The following is an 18,290-nucleotide window of genomic DNA, read 5'->3' as shown; positions in this document are numbered from 1 at the left end:
AAGGTCAACAGACCTGTACATGGTCCCCGTCCCGTCCGGACCGATCTTGCGGCGGGCGTGGCCGAAAATTCCAGCCCAAAGCTTTTTCTTTGACGTTCCTAGTGTTTGCATGGCTTGGTTAGCTGCTTGAGAAGTATTAACGGTTCATTAAACTGGGTGCATTGTGATTGGCTGGTGTACAGTTTCATTGCCTCTGTCAAAATTGCTCATTCAGGAATTGTTTATTTCAATGGTCTGCACTCCTGTGCTTTTTTTAAAATCTGTTCAATTTGACCAAACACTACCCGTTTCTGTGAAGACAGGACCTGTTTTATATCAGTTTTGATTCTTCAGCCTGATGTTCCACAGTGACAGAAACAATTGATGGGAATTGCACAGTTTGGCAGTGAGAGGCTCTGCACCACTCAAGTGCAGTGAACACATAGGATGCAACTTGCTTTTATTCATATATTTCCTCAGTAAATGTTTGGCATGAAGCAACCAAGCCACCACCTTCCAAATTCAGATACTCCATTGAGAGAGGGAATACTTTTCATCTGATTGGTGCAGCAAGCTGGTTGTCGTGGATTGTCTGCCTATTAAATACCCTGCCCAAATTCCCTCACCCCCACGCAAGTGAAAATTGACTCCATCCTTAATTGTGTGCTGGCAAGTGGCACTTCACTCTATTATCAAAAAAGATAATTGGCTTCATCCACTTGTTTTGATAGGCACAAAGTGTGTTGCTAGCCATTAGCCCTGTTATGAATTACTTTTCTCATTTCTTACAATGCTGAGATTGTGATTTCAATAGCGTGTTTGTTATAGCCACTAGGTTAGCCCATTTGAAGTATCTGTTCTGTTTTTTTCCTCGAGGGGGTGAACGCAGATTCTCTGCTAGCTGTACTGAAAGGAAGTTGCCTGTTGAAAGACAGCTATTTTTGTCCCGTGGTTCCAAGTAGGAAATATTCACGCATTGACGTAGGTAGCAATGAATGTTGCAATTTGCTTGACCACCAACAATATGTGTTGGACTGACAAGTCATCCAAGTGGTGTTTCTTAAGCACCTTGAACTTTTGAATAAAGCTTAAACTGCACCATTCGTAACTGGTGATTACACAAAATCAGTCAAAGCGGTTATCACAACAGCCTTCACCACTAGTTTTCCCAGAGCCGAGAAATAGGCTAACATTGGTCGCTATATGTTTTCTTGTCTGTTTTGATGACCAAAGACAGAAGCTGCTAAATAATTTGTATATTTTGTGGTACATAGCTGATTCTTGTTTGGAGATATCAAAATTAATTTTGCTCATTGTGTATAAACTATATACAGATCACGAAAATAAAAATTCAATGACGAATGGCCAATGTGCTGCTGCCCAGAAAATACCACACAAAACCTTGAAGCTTACCGAATACCCAAAGATGCAAAGCATGCTGCATTGTGGGCACTTAGTGCATGGGGGCGAGTACCTGTTATGTTCTCAGCTCATTACACCTTCACCTACTTCCACGTTAGGTTTTGGACGCTGAAGGGGAAAATAAATTCAGAAAACTCTGCCTTTTCACAATGACATCTCTGGCAGCCATAATGCCAGTGCCTGGTGCACTTCGCCCTCATATAATTCCTTTCCCTTGGAAAATGACTGTTATGCAATTGGTAGCCAACAGCCTTTCACTCATTGTTGGCACAGTAATGCATTCTCGGCACTCCAAGCATATCCGGAAAGGAACACCAGTAAATTGCTCAAATTGTTTGACCTTGCATTACCCGTTAATATCAGCCCATTTCTCAGCTTCTACTTAACAGTCAAGATGCTGCCCTCAACTTACATTATCTGTTCCAGTATATAGTTTTACAGGGAGATTGAAAAATAAAGTACACATGAAAGAATGTGCAGAATATGGGACAAACTCTTAACAACTGTGGAAGAGCTTAGTTTCTTACTTTTTCTTTGAATCATTGTAAAATATTATAAAATCCATTTTTGAAAACTAACAATTTCAAATGTTAATTAAACCTTTATTACTCCAGTTGAGCCTGGTTATTGCACACGCTATTTATTTTCCAAGGTTTGGGCATATTTACTAATCTAAATGGAATTACTGCCAACAAGAAGGGGAAAAGACATTGTGGTGAGGACTTAGCATCTTTTTTTAATAATGAGGTTCCACTGTATTTGCATAGCCTTGATAGATGTTGCCTGCACAAAGCATCTTTAAATGTAACACATGTAGCTGGCTGTGCATGTTCATTGTTAACATATCTAAAGTACTTTTGTTTCATGTTTGTTTTCTCCAGGCTTCATGGACACGGCCCGTGACGCTAAAGGTATGGCTACTTATCTGTAGCCAAACTCTCTAACTCTCTTAACAAGCACTGAGAGCGAGTTTACAAAATAGTCACTAAAATTAACCAAACTAACCTTTTCGATACAGATTATAATGGAGAAGAGGCTACTAATGAATGTTATTTATTAAAATTGGCAGTTTAAAACTTCAGGCAGACATTCACATGTGATGGTGTTGCTCAAAGACTTGTATATTTTAAAAGAAAATTAGGTGATACAGATATATTACTCTAGGTGCCATTATTTTCCACAGTATTAAAGATATTGAAATCATATGATTTATTTCTGACTGGGCTCAACATTCATTAATGGAGGGGCATTTCGGATTAAATTTTGTAATTCTTCGCTCCAAATCCTCTACATTTGGTTACTTCTTGAAACACACATACAAACTATTGAGATAGATAAATGAATTTAGGTATTTTTGCTTCATCTACCTTTGAGCTTTATGGTGAAATATGCATATGTGAAATGTGTGTATATATTTATACACCATAAAAAGCTACTTTACAATGATCAAGTAACTAGCCACCTTATATAAGGTTAGGTTGGCTCATACTTAATTCTCTCAGTTATCGATTTGTTTACTATTAATTATTGGACTGACACATTGGAAGTTATACTATATTGTGCAAAAATGGTACATTTTCAGGGTTCAGTGAACAATATGGTATTTCTAGGATAATATACTTTTCAAAGCAAATTAATTTGGCATATCAGAAAAACGTTTTAGAGACGTAGTTGTAAGTCACCTAAATAGTAAGCATTTCTTTCTACCTGGAAGGATAGAAAGAATGCTACTCATTGACTGTTATGAGGTGGGTGCCTTAGAGTGGACGAGGGTAATTGGACCACTAATTTGTTTCTGTGTTTACTGGAAACCACAACTTTAATACAGCAACCCCTGCACAGTGTTGTGGCCAAGGTTAGGAGTGATCTATGCTCATCTTATCTAGCATTCCATAGTGGTGGTGTCTTGGTACAGCAGTGCACTAAGTATGGTAGCTTATTTCAGCCGATATTCAAGAGTGTCAAGTGTAAAGGGAATTTGAGCATTTTTTTTCCTGATGATGTCATAAGTCATTTAGCACTTTGCTATTTTGATCCACTGCACCTTAATCAATTAAGGGGCTTTTCACAGTAACTTCATTGCAGTGTTAATGTAAGCCTACTTGTGACAATAAATATTATTTTTAGTAATTTCTGGCAATAAATTAAGACACTTAATCAGCTGTTAGCAAATCTATCTGCTCAGCATATAGATATCAATGACTTGGCCTTTGTGAATTAGCATGATGTTTACCATATCCGCAAAAGAAAGGAGAAGTCATTCAGGCGACTGTGCTTTAGTGAAACAACATATCAAAGAAGCATTTTTGCCACCAGATAGGTTTTGCCCAAAGCTATTGAAAAGCTTGGAACAGCTTATCTCAAAAAAATCATATTTTCTAACTTGCTGAGCAACACAAGGGACTTTTAGGAAATGTATCAGTATATTCAAACGTGAATTTAAATTACAAATAAAATTCAAGAAAATATTCAGCAGACAGAACCCATATAGTTCTTGGATAGCCAAAGCAAAATTGTGCATACAATAATTTTTTGCCTCGGATTTACTTCTCTTGAATCGTTTCCCCCTGGTAAGTGTTGCGTACTTTCCATTTTGAAGTTTATCATTAACGGTGCTACTAAAGTCCTTAATTATAAGTTTACCAGGTCACACAGTTGACAGGTGCGAGCACTTGACTATCAGCAGCACACAGCCCTGGTGAGCACAGTGATGACACTTGCGTGCTTTTTGAAGTTGCTCAAACCGTCAGTGACATAGAGTTGCCACAGTGACATATGCACAGATGGCAGTGCAGGTTGGCTGCCCAGTTAACCTCCTTGCCAAACAGAGTAGAAAACTCAGCAAGCTCTACATTATGTCGCGCAGTGCTCCATATTGTCTTCTGAAGGCCACCCTGCAACATTACAGAGTTACCATTTCGTCATGGTTGATGCGATGCGTTAGTCAGTGTGTCCCGATAGAGTATCCTTCCAGAAACTGTTCCGTGTAAAATTCTGGAACCATTCTTAAGAGATTCTGTGAATTGGAGAAAAAGAGTCTGAATTTTGCAACAGAGTTATATAGAATTCTACTACAGTCCTTAAGTGCCATCCTTTTACTTTATTTGCGCGCTTGACGAAATAATACACTTAACTGTCTCTTTGTGAAAAGAATAAATACTTCACCGATGTAATTATTTTACTAAACAATGTAGTGAGGGTTACAATGGTTTGCCTCATTCATTCAACCTCCGCATACAAATATAAATTCGTAGCACATGGAAAATTGAGCAGGTTTTTTTTCTTGTGATGCCAAGAGTTGCTAAGTTTCATTCAAAGAATGATTGGCAGGTATGTAACAGGTAATTTCAAATTTTATATATATATGTATATATATATAAATTCTGAGCTCAATTTTTATAGACCTGTCTGATTTTGTATTTCCAGTTTAAATGGTTTCTGCACTTAATTTTATATGCAAATTTGTCTTCTCAATGTCAATCGATTATTGGCAATTAATTTACAGATTATTAATTGAGAACACATTTCCTACTGCGCCTACTCTGTGCAGCTCATGCAGTTTCTTGAAATTGTGTGATGCAATGTGTTTTCTGCGAGTCATGCTTTCATTTCCTAATTCATGAGGAGATTGACTTGAATTTTACACAGCAGTGTTTTATTTTAAAAATGCAGCAACCACATAATATCTTAACTTCCCCTTCAAAACACTTGCGTGCTACATTGGAACAGCAAAAATGTAAATAAGCCTGTTGCACATACTGGAAGATTTGGCATTGAGAAATGTGTTTCGCGTTTAATGTTGTCCTGCATCTTTATAATTTAAAATAGGGAATATGTTCATGTGTTAAAAAGAAAAATGCATGAAATAAATGGCAATTCATAAAAATTCTAATTTGATTTACTGTCTAATAATTGGCTGAATCCTCTTCTAAAAGCTGAAACTGAGACAATAACCAAATAAATGGTATCCTTTTCTTTTTTAATTTTTTTATTCTCCTCCTTTTTCACATTCTCTCCCACATTTACACCCATCAACAATAAACAATAATCAGCAAGATATGTCAATCCCCATAATAACAACGATCGCAGCTGCCCACCAACCCCCAAACCTCAACCCGCATGTTTACATAAACAAATGACAAAAAGGAATCAGGGATTACCCGTAGTCACCCTTAATCTACACAGCTCCCCCCCACTCACCCCCCCCCCAACCAACGCCATCCAGCCTCTGAAAGAGTACCATACATGATACCCCAGCGTTGTACCCCCCCCCCCCCAAGTCTCCAGCTCCTCCCGTCCACTGCCTCTTGTAAAACTCCTCCTCACAACCTCGGTTCCTTCCCCCCAACTTTTCACCCCGGATAGACCACTCGGACCCTGTTCTGCCAGGCTCTGATGGCCGCAGCCCCTCCCCCCACCTCACTCCCGTTCACTGGCCGGCTTAAACCGGCCAGCGTGGAGACCCCCCACCCGGGTCCCTTTCCCCCTTGCCCGGCCCTAGGAAAGCCCAAAGATCCCCTTTTAGCACACACACCGCGCATATCCACCTATACCCCACAGAGCCCTCATTTCGAGTGAAAGTCCCGTCCCTTCCCTTGTCCAAATGTATACAACATTGGCTCCTTTAGCCTCTACACCCGCGCGCAGTGATACAAAAATGAAGAAAATACAGTCATGTGGTTACATCGGCACATGGCCATTCCTCAATTTCTCAGTTCTGCCACAGTCCTGCTTTCGCAAACTCCTCCGCTGCTTCCGCCGTTCCAAAATAAAAGTCCCTGAGCTTGTAAGTCACCCTCAGCTTCGCTGGATATACAATGCCGCACTGCACCTTGCTAATGTACAGTGCCCTCTTCACCCGGTTGAAGGCAGCCCGCCTCCTCGCCAGCTCCACCGTAAAGTCCTGGTATACACGTATACCAGCTCCAGCCCACTGCACCACCCGCTTCTGCTTGGCTCAGCTCAGGACCTTCTCCTTCACACTGTACCTACTGAAGCACAGAGTCACTGCCCTTGGCGGCGCACTCGCCTTTGGTACAGGCCTCCACGACCAATGAGCCCGATCCAGTTCATATCGGGAGGGATCCTCCCCCTCCCCCAATAGTTTTGCCAGCATGGCGGCAAAATACTCAGTCGGCTTCGGTCCTTCAACTCCTTCGGGCAGCCCCACAATCCTCAAATTCTGTCGCCTGGATATGTTTTCCAGGTCTTCCATTTTTCCTCGCAGATCCTTGTTAGTGTCCATCACCTTCCGCATCTCCTTCTCCATCGAGGCAAGTTGATCACCGTGCTGTCATAAGGCTGAATGATTCTATGCTGCAAGCCATGTAGGGAGGGGGGCTTAGTTAAAACCATTTAAACACATTTTTCTAAAGGCTCCTAAGTCTAGACTATGGATGGGTTTGGTAGAAGATGGGCATGGAAAATCTGACAAGCGGCAAAAAGTCAAAAAACCATCAGTGTCAAATAATGTTGCAATTCTCTCAATGGCAGATCAGTTGGTCATCCCGCTGGCAGGTGGCGCAAATTCAATTTGCATTCATTTGCATCTCATGAATGCTCATTAAAACAGCTGCCCACTCGTGATTTGACAGGCCTTCCAATCTTGTATCACTCCAGGGGATATCAGGTAGGAGTCAAACTCAAATGGAATAGAGTGATGTGCACAAGGCAGTCCTCAGTTGGCCAGGTGAGTGCAACAGATTTTTTTGCCAGTGTTCTGTGCTGCTCCTGGTGTGCAGTTCATCATTCTGCCGGGGCAAGCTGGGGTTCATGGACAGTAATGTGCTAATGGACTCATGGACCCTCCTGTGTCATTGTCCCGGCTCAGCAGTGCGACTGGGGTTGGGGAGTGCAGGCGTTCTCCCCCATCCCACCCACCCCCCAGAGCGTGGGCTCTTCCAGGATCCAGTGGCACTGCCAGCTGGAAGGGTCACTGCCAGGGTGCCAGGTTGGGACTGAGGATGAAAATCCCCGAATCGGATCCTGCCCATCATTTTTAAAGACATCTAAAGTTGAACCGACTCCTTGAAAATCGGCCAGATATCACAAAGCTGAGCAGATGCTTATTGCAGTTGCATATTGAGGATGTTTTGGAATAACAGTGGATGCTTCCGGCTTACCTAGGATATGCTTATTCTGAACCAGTTTGCTTGTGACTGATGGGGTCATCAGTGCCACCACATGTTCTGCCAGTGCATGCAAAATTGACTGCACCATTCATTTTGCTGATTGAATTATTTAGGTAGAGGAGGTGATTTTGCCAGTATTCATCAGAGCACAGCATCCCCTTGCGTTCAACACGTTACTGCTGAACGTATTCTGGAAAGCTGGCAGAAAGCTTGAATTTTATGCAGTTGCTGGTTTTCCCGGTGGTTTGCTTGGGCACAATTGAATGGATATAGAAAGTATATGTCATCAGTGCATCCGCTTTCATATGCCAACCATAAGAGCTCAACACTTTACCAACATCATGGTAATCTCCAATGATGAGCAAAACACTCTCCGGGTGGAAACTGACTGATGTGAATGGTAGCATTGTGTGAAAATCAATTGTTGTGTGGTCAAAGCTGCAGACTAGATGGGCCGAAGGATTTTTCTGCACTATTATTCTGTGATAGTCATCCATGATGAATTGAATTTGAGGATCTTATCTGATGATACTACAAGTTGGCTTCACTGATGGAGTCAGATTAACTTGTGTCCAAAGACTGTAGGTCTGCTTTCAGATCACAGCTGGTATATTCAAATGAAGTGTGCAGTTACGAATCTGTAATGATGCTGCCCAGAATCCAGGCACTAGCTTGAAATGCTGCGGGTCAGCTATTGAGTTCAAATCTCACCATCCAGCCACTATGGGATTTAAATTATGTTGATTAATTAACTTTGAAATAAAAGCTAATGTGTGTAACAGTGACCATGGGCATGATCTTCTGGCCACGCTGCACCAAAAAAGCATGTCGCTGTGGGGCAACGTTGTGATGAAAGCCGGGAGACCCCGCTCCCAGGATCCACCCGGCTCGCATCGCCTCCTGAGATTCAACGCAATCTCGCAAGACGTTGCAAGGAGCATCCCACCCACAATGGATGGCATCGCTTTTTGGCAAATCTGTATATTAAAGCGAGGAGCTAGCCTTGCTCTAATGTGCAGATTTCCAAGGTACCTGAGGCTTTGGGATTCAATGCCTTCTCCCGGGGGACTACGGGCGAGGGCCGTTTGGTACTGGTCCCCACAAACGAGAACCAGACGGGACAGCACTCTTGGGGGTCTCCAAGGGGATCGGAGGCCCACAGCTGCATGCAATTTGGGCAGGGTGGTGCCCTGGCACTGCTGGCGCCACATGGGTACCTGGCATGCCAAGGTGCCCCCATGGCACTGCCAGCTGGAAGGATCACTGCCAGGGTGCCAGGTTGGCACTACTAAGATGCCATTTTTGGCTCGCGCGCGATCGGGCCGGGTTGTCCATCGTGGATGTTGGGGGTGCGAGGGGATGCCGGCGAACCCTCCTATGTTGCGTTCAGTCTGGGGAGTTCGGGTTTTTTGGGGGGGCATCGGAGATCGGAATACCATTTAAAAATGATGTCCCGATCTCCCACTACAACAGGGAGTTCCAGCAAGCGGAGCTCCCCGTTGTAAAAGAGGGGACTATGTGAGGCCTCAACCATGCGTTTCCCATTTAGGCCCCTTATTCAACAAGAGTAGCGCTGAATGGCCCCATGTTTCTCGCCACTGAGTGTCGGGAAACACGTGGTTAAACGCGCTCGCTCGGGAACTTTGTTTCCTTTTGGGAAGATCGCGCACACCCCATGTAACTACAGGTTGTTATAAAAGCCCATCTACACCCCTTCCTTGGTCAGACCTACATGTGACTCCAGGTCCACATCAATGTGGTTGACTCTTAACTTGCCTCTGAAATGGTCCAGCAAGTGCTGAGTTGTGAACAAGGCAGCTCATTGTGCAGTGAATTTTGCCACTGTCTCTACCCCACAATGAAGAATCAAAAAAATGTCCTGAACAAGACTCCACCGCAACCAATTGATCCCTCGTATTTCAGGAATGAACCTGGGAATATACCCAGTTTCTGGAGAGCAGCATCGTAGATCAGTGACAGCACACGCTACATATGAATATAATGGCTATGTTCTTAATCCATACCCAGTAATCTGTTGACCTGTCGTCCTTGAACTCCCATTAAACTGTTTCCAACAGCAAAGCCCGCTAACAGCAGCATCAGATAAGATTCTCAAATTCAGTTCATCATGGATGGTTATAGGCAGGGGATTACTTTGATTACTCAGTGCACTAAGCAGTGTTACTCATTATCCACCGCCACAACAGCATTTGGTCTTGTTATAAACATAGTGAGTAAGCGATACAAATTAGGTATGTATTCGTATCTTCTGGGCTTCTAAACTGGAAGAATTCAACTACACATCCTGAAACCTGTCCAAGCTGCATGGTGCACTGTATTGTCTGAGATGATTTCTGATCATTTAAAGCTTTCGGACATCATCTACAAACAGTTGCTGGATCTTACATTGCATTCATCCATCACATGATCTTATCCAAAACCTCGCAATTGAAACTTGGATTAATGGCATTAAATACAGAGCCAGCGGTTTGGGTGTTCTTTGGCATCAATTCATCTAACGAAGCATAAAGGATGAGTTTCTTTCAACATACCCTGAAAACCTATTAACCTCTTTTCTACTTGGGCTGTTTCATTATGTTTTACAGCATTTATATAAATAAGTTGTTATGAGAAAGCACTTTTGGCTTACACAATCTAAATTCATACTCAGTGACTTGAGAAGCTATATTCCTTAATCTTGGCCGGAATTCTTTGGCCGTTCGCTGGCAGCAGGATTCCCTGACCCCACCGACAGCGCACCCCCATCCATGAATTTCCCAGCGGGAATTCCTATTGGCAGAGGCAGGAGCAGAAAATCCCGTTGCTAGCAAATAGCCCACTGCCTCAAAACATGCGGCTGGGAGACCAGAGAATTCTACCCCTTGTTTCATTAGTGGAGACAGTGAAACAATTTCCAGCAATGCCAGATAAGATTCTGAAATTCAATCCCCCATAAATGAGTACAGACAGGTATGTAACCTTGATTATGCCCAGTAACTGATAGTTGAATACTGTGGTAAAAAATAAAGCATTTTCTTGTTATTGATGGGTATGCATTGAATTTTCTTTCTTGCTGATAGTATCAGTATAGTTCGAGTTAAATTTGCAGCTGCATATCCCAGATTAGCTAATATACATACCTACAAGACGGAGATAATGCATTGTGTAGGAAGGCCTTGACATGTGTACACTGATTGCTACCCTTGTCTCTAGATTTCTACTCATTTCACAGATCATTTGAAATGTTTGGAACCGATCAGTGCTTCAATTCCAATCCATTTGATTACAAGCATCCTACATATTATTTGGCAGCCTTATTTGTGTGGGCAAATGCTGTTATGAATCCTGTGAATGTCTCGCTGAGTGCCATTAAAAAAAATATAGTGCCATCTTCTTTGTTCGGGTACCTGCAAAGAAACTTGGAGTTATAATTTAAAACAAATACAACAGCCAGACTGAAGCCAGCAGAGATAATGGGCAGGTCAACAGGTTGGCGTAACGTGCAAATACATAACTAATGGAACAGTATTTCAGAGGTTGAGTTTTATATTGGGAGTTAGTACAGGGAAAGCGCCTTTAGCAATTTTGATCCTGAGAGGAATCATAAGATGTTCAATGATTGGGGCTCACTATATTTATCAAGACATCTCGCACCCTTTTGGTTCAGCATCACTAAACAATTCCATGAGCACATTTTATGCATAGTGTAAGGGTTTGGCACACATGCGGTTACTGTGGGACTGAATATAGTGCCGCCCACACAGTAATGTAAGAGAGCACATGACCTGCACCCAGGGTCAATTGAGTGTTCAACAATTGAATGCCAGCAAGCATGGAGACAGTTCCTAACATGCAGCCTTCACTCTATAATTGTAAATGATTGTAAGAGTCAATAAAAACTTACAGTTAACATACATATGGCTATAAAGGTTCGTTCAGACCTAATAAATGGTAATCAATGCCCTACAACGTGGTGGTAACTTGGGGTGGGACCCAAAACTTCAGAAAATGAAGAGAAAAACTAAAATGTTGGAAAACAGAAAAAAAAAGCAAAGGACTCTGACCTGGAAAAGCTTCAGAAGCAGAGATGCAGAGGAAATAGCTCCAGGAAAACGCTCCAAAGAAATACTTTGAAGTTAAAGGCTGAATTGTTTTTTTTAACTGTGACAGAAAGACTCCATTGAATCTCACTTGGAAGACCTTTCAATCTGAAAGACACAGAATCAGCAAATCTAACGAGGATTAGCTAAACCTTTTCCAATCCAGGCTACAGCAAGCCCTGAGTTTGAAATACCATTTGAAAAAAAAGCTACCACTAAAAACGTGGTCAATTTAATATGTGATGACCGAGCTCGCTCTGACGGAATTTATAAATGATTGAATACTGCGGGAGAAACATTACTTTTTAAACCCAGTTAAAAGCAAGAAGCAGAAGCCAGGATTCGATAATTTTGCAACTTTCATCATAAACATTGTCATAATATACACCAGTATATCATGGTGCAGACACACGCACTGATGGACACACAGCAAGACCAATCAACACACACAACACCGCAGCCAATCACCAGTTAGAGCACACACACTATATAGACAGAGGGCATCAGAGTTCCCGCTCATTCAGGATGCAGCTTTTCAGAAGGACAGAGCTTACAGCCTGCAGCACAGATCTTCACCATGTGCTGAGTGCATAGACTGGTTAGGACAGGCATAGGTCTTTAGTTTAATCTAACATCATGTTAACCCACAGTGAAAGAATGTTCAACAGTTTCTAACTTAATAAAATAGTGTTGTACTATTTTAAGTGTTGGTGGCCTGCATGTGTTCCACGGCTCCAGAGCACCCAACACAACATGATACCAGGAGTTGAGGGATGTTAGAACTTCTTAGACTTACCTGCAACTGATCTGCCTTCCACCAGCATACAGCCATCCTGCAAAATGGACAGCGTCCGCCCCCTGCCGCCGCTCCACATCACCGGTAACCTAGGGGCGCATCCAACACAACAAACATTGAAGAAGAGAACTCTGCAGGCAGCCATTGTTGAATTTTCTTTCTTGCTGAACACAACTGACCGGAAATCAAACGGGAGATCCCTTTGTCTCCAAGTGAATGGCGATACCGTCTTGAAATTCAGAAACCTTTTAAAGAAGAACATTCACTGTTTAAATTCTTAATTAATTCAGAATTAGAGTCATTCAGAACAATTTGGACTTATTCAAGGGCCATACCGAAAAGAAAATTTGGCATCCTCAAGAAGGAAGTTCTAAACTGATCGAGTAAATCAGTACTTGAAAAAGTCCAAGTTAATACATTTTTATACTCATTTGGTGAACTTGGAGATGAAGAAATCCTCATGCAAGGCATTGAAGAATCCTCAACCAGCATTCATGAAATATTAAAAGCCTTTGGTGAATGTTTTAATCTTCCCAGTTGTGCAGTGCGCAGTGCTTAAAATGAGGGATAGAAACTCCCAAGTAAATCTACAAATGGGAAAAAAGAACATTACCTGAGCAAACCACACAAGCAACTGACTGTGAATGAAGGAAAACTTTTGGATGAAGTCAAAAATATAGAAACGCTGTGAAAGAAAAATTAAATTAGGTAATAAAATAAGATTCAAAAAAGTTCACATCAAAGCTGAACTGAAAGATTTGAAACACAAAATTCAAGATGGACATATATCCTCGCAGACATACGATAAATTAAAATCTTTAATGAACCAAACTGTTCAGGATCTGAACAAACAAATTTCTGTGGCATCACAAAGCTGCCAGGAAGAAATAATAACTCTGAATTCCATTGCTGGCGTATCTAAGCAGGAGGGTGGGAAATCCCAACCATAAATGCAGCCAGTCACAACAGAAAGCAGGAAATGCACTCTATAGAGAACTGCAGCCTTGAAAGAACTGAAGAATGAATTGGCAGAGAAGACTCAGGAATGTTTTATATTCCTAAAACCAAGAATGGCAAGAGCAAGTAGAACGTTTCACAAAAGGGCATGATGAATCTCAGAAAGAATTAGCAAAAGTGCAGTTTCAGAATATACTATCCTTGAAGGATAGTATAGAGGAATTATGCTCTGCTAAAGAAAAGCTGCTGAGTGCAGAGAACCAACTTTCACATACGAAAGACAACTGACTCCATTAAGGAAAAACATAAATTGATGAGAACACTGGAATGTCACACAAGAAGTAGAACCTTTGAAAGAGAATTAATGGTTAAATGACGCAATTGTAGATGTACATTCAACAAAGACAGATCATTAACTAAAACATGATGAACTTCAAGCATCAGAAGTCTCTACTATGCATCATACAAAATGCCTGGAGCATGAGAAAGAATTTCTGATATATCAACACAGTTTACTGGGGAGATCAGGGTCCTGCACATAACTCTGAAACAAAGACAACTCAATTTATCAGACTGGCTGCTGAGCCGAATCATAAGCTTGAAAAACAACTGGGAAAGAAGAAAACATTCAAAAATTGTGACAAAGTTGCAATGAAGGTTCCATTGTTGAAATGTGAACTTCCAGATACATCGCGACAACCCAAATGAGGACGGAAGAAGTGAAAAAAGCAACGAGATGAGCACAATGATTGTCCACTCTGCAAGAGGCATGTTAGAGTAGCAATCACCAATCAGTTGCAACAGCCGAACCAACGAAGTGCAGTTCAACATGAAAGAATGGAAGAAAATGATTTAAACTTACCCAGATGCCTGAACATACTGAACCCAAAGGAATAACCAGCGGCGATAGAGCCTACCATTCATCTGATAGTCACGTGTACGAGATATGGAAGGTTTACAAGGCCTGAGCCTTTGAATTCAAGGACTTGAAGGGGGAGATGTGATAATGTAGTCATGACAATGGACATGTATGATAGTAATAACAATGCAAGACATGGGTAAACTATAGTCACTTAAAATACACTGGATAAAGGCTGGGGGGTGGTGTAGTATAAGGGTCTGACACATATAAGGTTAATGTGTGACTAAATACAGTACTGTCCACATAGTGATGTAAGACAGCACATCACCCACATCCAGGGTCAGTTGATTGTTGGACAGAGCTGTATGTTCGAGCAAGCATGGACACAGCTCCGACCTCATTTCATTATACACTTTACAGTACGTTTCTAAATAGTTCAAACAGTCAATAAAAAAGACTTCTAGCTAGTCTACATAGACTATGCCAGCAAATAGCTCACCGCCTCAAAACATGCGGCTGGGAGACCAGAGAATTTCACCCCGGTGGTGGCCACGCTAAATATATGGAGGCAACTTCAACAGCACTTTAGGTTAGGGATGGGTCCGAGGTCGGTGCCGATCTGAGGTAACCATGGGTTTGAGCCTGGGAGGATGAATGTGAAGTTTCGGGGATGGGAGGAAAGAGGGGTGATGAATTTGAATGACTTGTTTTTGGAAGGGCAGTTCACGAGTTTGGGGAGTTGGGGGTGAAGTTTGGGTTCCCACATAGGGAGGACCTTAGGTACATGCAAGTGCAGAACTTTGCGAAAAAGGTCTTTCAGACCTTTCCGGGACCACCTTCCTCCTCGTTGCTGGAGGTGGTGTTTTCGGTGATGGGATTGTAGGGTGGGGTCGAGTTGGCAATTTATGGGAGGATTCTGGAGGAGGGTGAGGTGTCTCTGAAGGGCGTTAAGGTCAAGTGGGACGAGGAACTTGAGGTGGCACTAGAGGAGGGATTGTGGTGTGAGGTGTTGGGGAGGGTGAATACCTTTATCTTGTGCGAGACTAGGGTTGATAAAACTAAGGTGGTACACAGGGCGAACCAGACAAAGTAGAGGATGAGCCGGCTGATTGGAGGGGTAGAGTGTATTCATGAATAGTGTGGGAGGGGCCCAGCTAATTACGTACAGGTGTTCTGGTCCTGACCGAAATTGGAGAAATTTTGACGGTCTTTTTTCAGCACCATGTCGGCGATCTTGTATGTGGACTTGGAGCCTAGTCCCCTGGGGGTCATATTATGGGTGTCAGACCTGCCGGAGTTGCAGGCGGCAGCGGGGTAGATGCATTAGCCTTCACCTTACTGATCGCTCGCAGGCGAGTTTTGTTGGGGTGGAGGCCAGCTTCTCTATCCTGTGCCCCTGTGTGGCTGGGGATCTAATAGAGATCCTGCATTTAGAGAAGGTGAAATTTGCCCCAATGAGGGCCGAGAAAGGGGTTCCACAAGAGATGGGGTTTGTTTATTCTGTATTTTGGAGAACTAGTTGCCATCAATTGTTAGGGGATGGGGAGGTGGGTTGGGGCGGGGGTGGTGGTGGGGAGGTGGGTTGGGGCGATGGGGGGGTTACCAGGATGAGGTTTTGTGTTGGGTTTATCTTTTGTGCTGTAATGTTTTTCAAATGCTAAAAAGTTTGAATATAATACCATTTTTAAAAATAGAAGAATGATACAGCATGGGAGAGTATGGGTTCCAAGGTTTGCACACACTGCATTCCAGAACCTCATTGGAAAGGTGGAAAGAAACAGAGATCTGCAGAGGGCCTGGAGTACTCTGCGCTAGTGGGGAAGCAATGCAGTGAAGCCGCATGTTCATTCCACCTGCTTCTCTCTGGTGAGAAAAAATTCAATGTAGTTAGCCCTCATTGAATAGAAAATCTCAGTGGCCCCTGTACCTAACAATGAATAGGTGGCAGAGAGATGTTGCAAGTATTTGCCAATCCAGCTTGGAAGGAGTTATCAGATGAATAGCTGTTCACCCTCACAGATGTCTGTACAGCCACTGACAATTCTGCCCTTACCCTTCTGTGAGGTTGTAGTTGTGCCTCCAGCAGGTGGCAGGTTTCTGATGTAATCGGATGTAAAATGGCACTTTTCACATCCATTTGAAGACGATGTTTTTAACCCAAATTCATTATTTTACTGATGGGCACTAAAGTGCCATTGTTAGCTAACATTCTGAATAGCCTTTGGGGAGGCAGTTGAATACTAATTGCCTGGGGCCAGCTGATGGTTACTCGCCCAGTCAATACAAGACAATACAGCAGTTCAGCTGAGATGTGTTTTCACTATTGTGTTGAATTATTAACAAGGAGCAACAATAATCCTTCCTGCCGATTATTTTCACCTCTGCTGTCAGTCTAGCACAGTACATACTTGTTTATGGACTTGAGAACTTAGATTATTGCCTATGTGTTGGAGCTCCAGTTATTTAATATTTTTGACAGATCTATATCTACCCTGCTAGCCACTCATTGGTCCTGAAAAAATGAGAGTCAATTGCATCTGTAAATGGCAAGATCTTGTCATGAGTCTTCATTTCTTATGTCTCTGTCTGGCAGAACAAAGCACCACTTGGGGAAGCATGATGTTCAATATGACCTTTCATTGTGGCCCTTTGCAGTTAAGTGCTAACACCATGAAGGCTGTGTGATACTGTGCAGCCCACTGGATTACAATCCTCAAAAGGGAATGGACCATTGAACTGGAAACCCAGCAAAGTTGAAGTCCTTGCTAAGATAGATGGAATTGAAAGCTGACTTAATTGTAATTTGGGGTCATTACTAGTTCGTTTTCTAGTGGCTACTGTATTTGAGCCACTTTATCAATTTTGATGTAGGGCATGGGATATGTTCAAGAGCCAGCAGAGTCAATCAGGGATAGCGTGGAGGCCAACTGAAAATAAACTTGTTTGCTTTATAGTTTACCAGACATCACACATGCCTGAGGCACTTGAGAAATTGTGAAGGTAGACAAAGAGAGCAAGGCAAGCTCATCCTTTCCCACCATCCACTGGGGATTGAGATACAGATTTCAGGTTTTTTGACCTTGTGTCCTCCTTTACCAGGATGGCAGCTTTTAAAGCGCTTTCAGAAACATCCAGAAGCTCTTTTAGCCACGACTGGAGATTCTCGGCAAAAGCAAGCAACCTGGTGAGAAATGTAGAAACTTGGGAAATCGTTCCAGTTGTTACTTCATGCTATCTGTTAATGCTTATTTGTAATGTATTGTGTAGCTGGTCTTTTGGGTTGTCAAGGCTGTAGAACTTTGTATCCTTTGCTTTATGAAATAAGAGGTTTTTTTGCTGCTGAATTGGAAGTGTATGGACCAATGATGGTTAGCACTGTGGTGTATGCCTCTCACATATCAAATATTTAAGTGTGTACTTTAGTTCTCAGGGATGTCCATTGAATGAGAAACACAAGATTGCCAAGACGGATGATTTAGTTTGTGAGGGCATACAAAAGGCAATAGAACAAGATGGTTGGGATCGCTGTTGCCTTGTAAAAATGATTGATAAGTAGTCTAGAATGTTCATCATATTATCATATTTCTTTGTTCCCCTTTATCCCACTGAGGGATCTGAGGAGTTCCATGTACTTGAACAGGTAGTTTGTTTTCTGGATTTTCTGGTCGCATGCGCCTCAGGCCTGGAAATTCCCTTCCGAGGTCAATGGACCATTCAATTATCCGTCAAATTATCCGTCTTTCCCGTGCCAATTCCCACAGCGGGCAGGAAATTCACCCCACTGTGCTTTTTAATTACATAATACCTGCAAGACATATACATTGGGAGACTGCTGGAGAAACAGCTGGAGAGAATGGGTAAAAATATTTATCTAAATTGTGTTCAAGCTGCCCAGGAGGAGAGATAGGGGCAGGTTATTTCAAGTGGTTAGATTGGCATCTGTTCACAAGAGGGTCTACTGGGCTGAGGTGAATGGGTTCTTCTGTAAATGATGGTGAGCTACACTGTCAATATAAGATGGTAACTACAACAAGATGCTGCAC

At 42.4% G+C, this 18,290-nt stretch overlaps 1 protein-coding gene across 14 annotated transcripts in view; it reads left to right on the top strand.

The window, feature by feature from the left end:
• The window catches only part of LOC140398222 (neural cell adhesion molecule 1-like), a 625,403-nt gene that overhangs the window by 428,579 nt on the left and 178,534 nt on the right, over positions 1 to 18,290 (top strand). For 9 of the 14 annotated variants that reach the window (XM_072486624.1, XM_072486626.1, XM_072486623.1 and 6 more), the window contains one exon: positions 2,283 to 2,312. The exons of the other annotated variants lie outside the window; for them this stretch is intronic. In XM_072486624.1, the coding sequence (XP_072342725.1) occupies positions 2,283 to 2,312 (30 nt within the window). The remainder of the gene's footprint in view (positions 1 to 2,282; positions 2,313 to 18,290) is intronic. 14 annotated transcript variants of the gene reach the window in all.

This window comes from Scyliorhinus torazame, chromosome 21, assembly GCF_047496885.1.
Source record: "Scyliorhinus torazame isolate Kashiwa2021f chromosome 21, sScyTor2.1, whole genome shotgun sequence".
Classification (NCBI taxonomy): domain Eukaryota; kingdom Metazoa; phylum Chordata; class Chondrichthyes; order Carcharhiniformes; family Scyliorhinidae; genus Scyliorhinus; species Scyliorhinus torazame.
The sequence above is the reverse complement of the archived record's forward strand: the minus strand, read 5'-3'. Positions and strand labels throughout refer to the sequence as shown.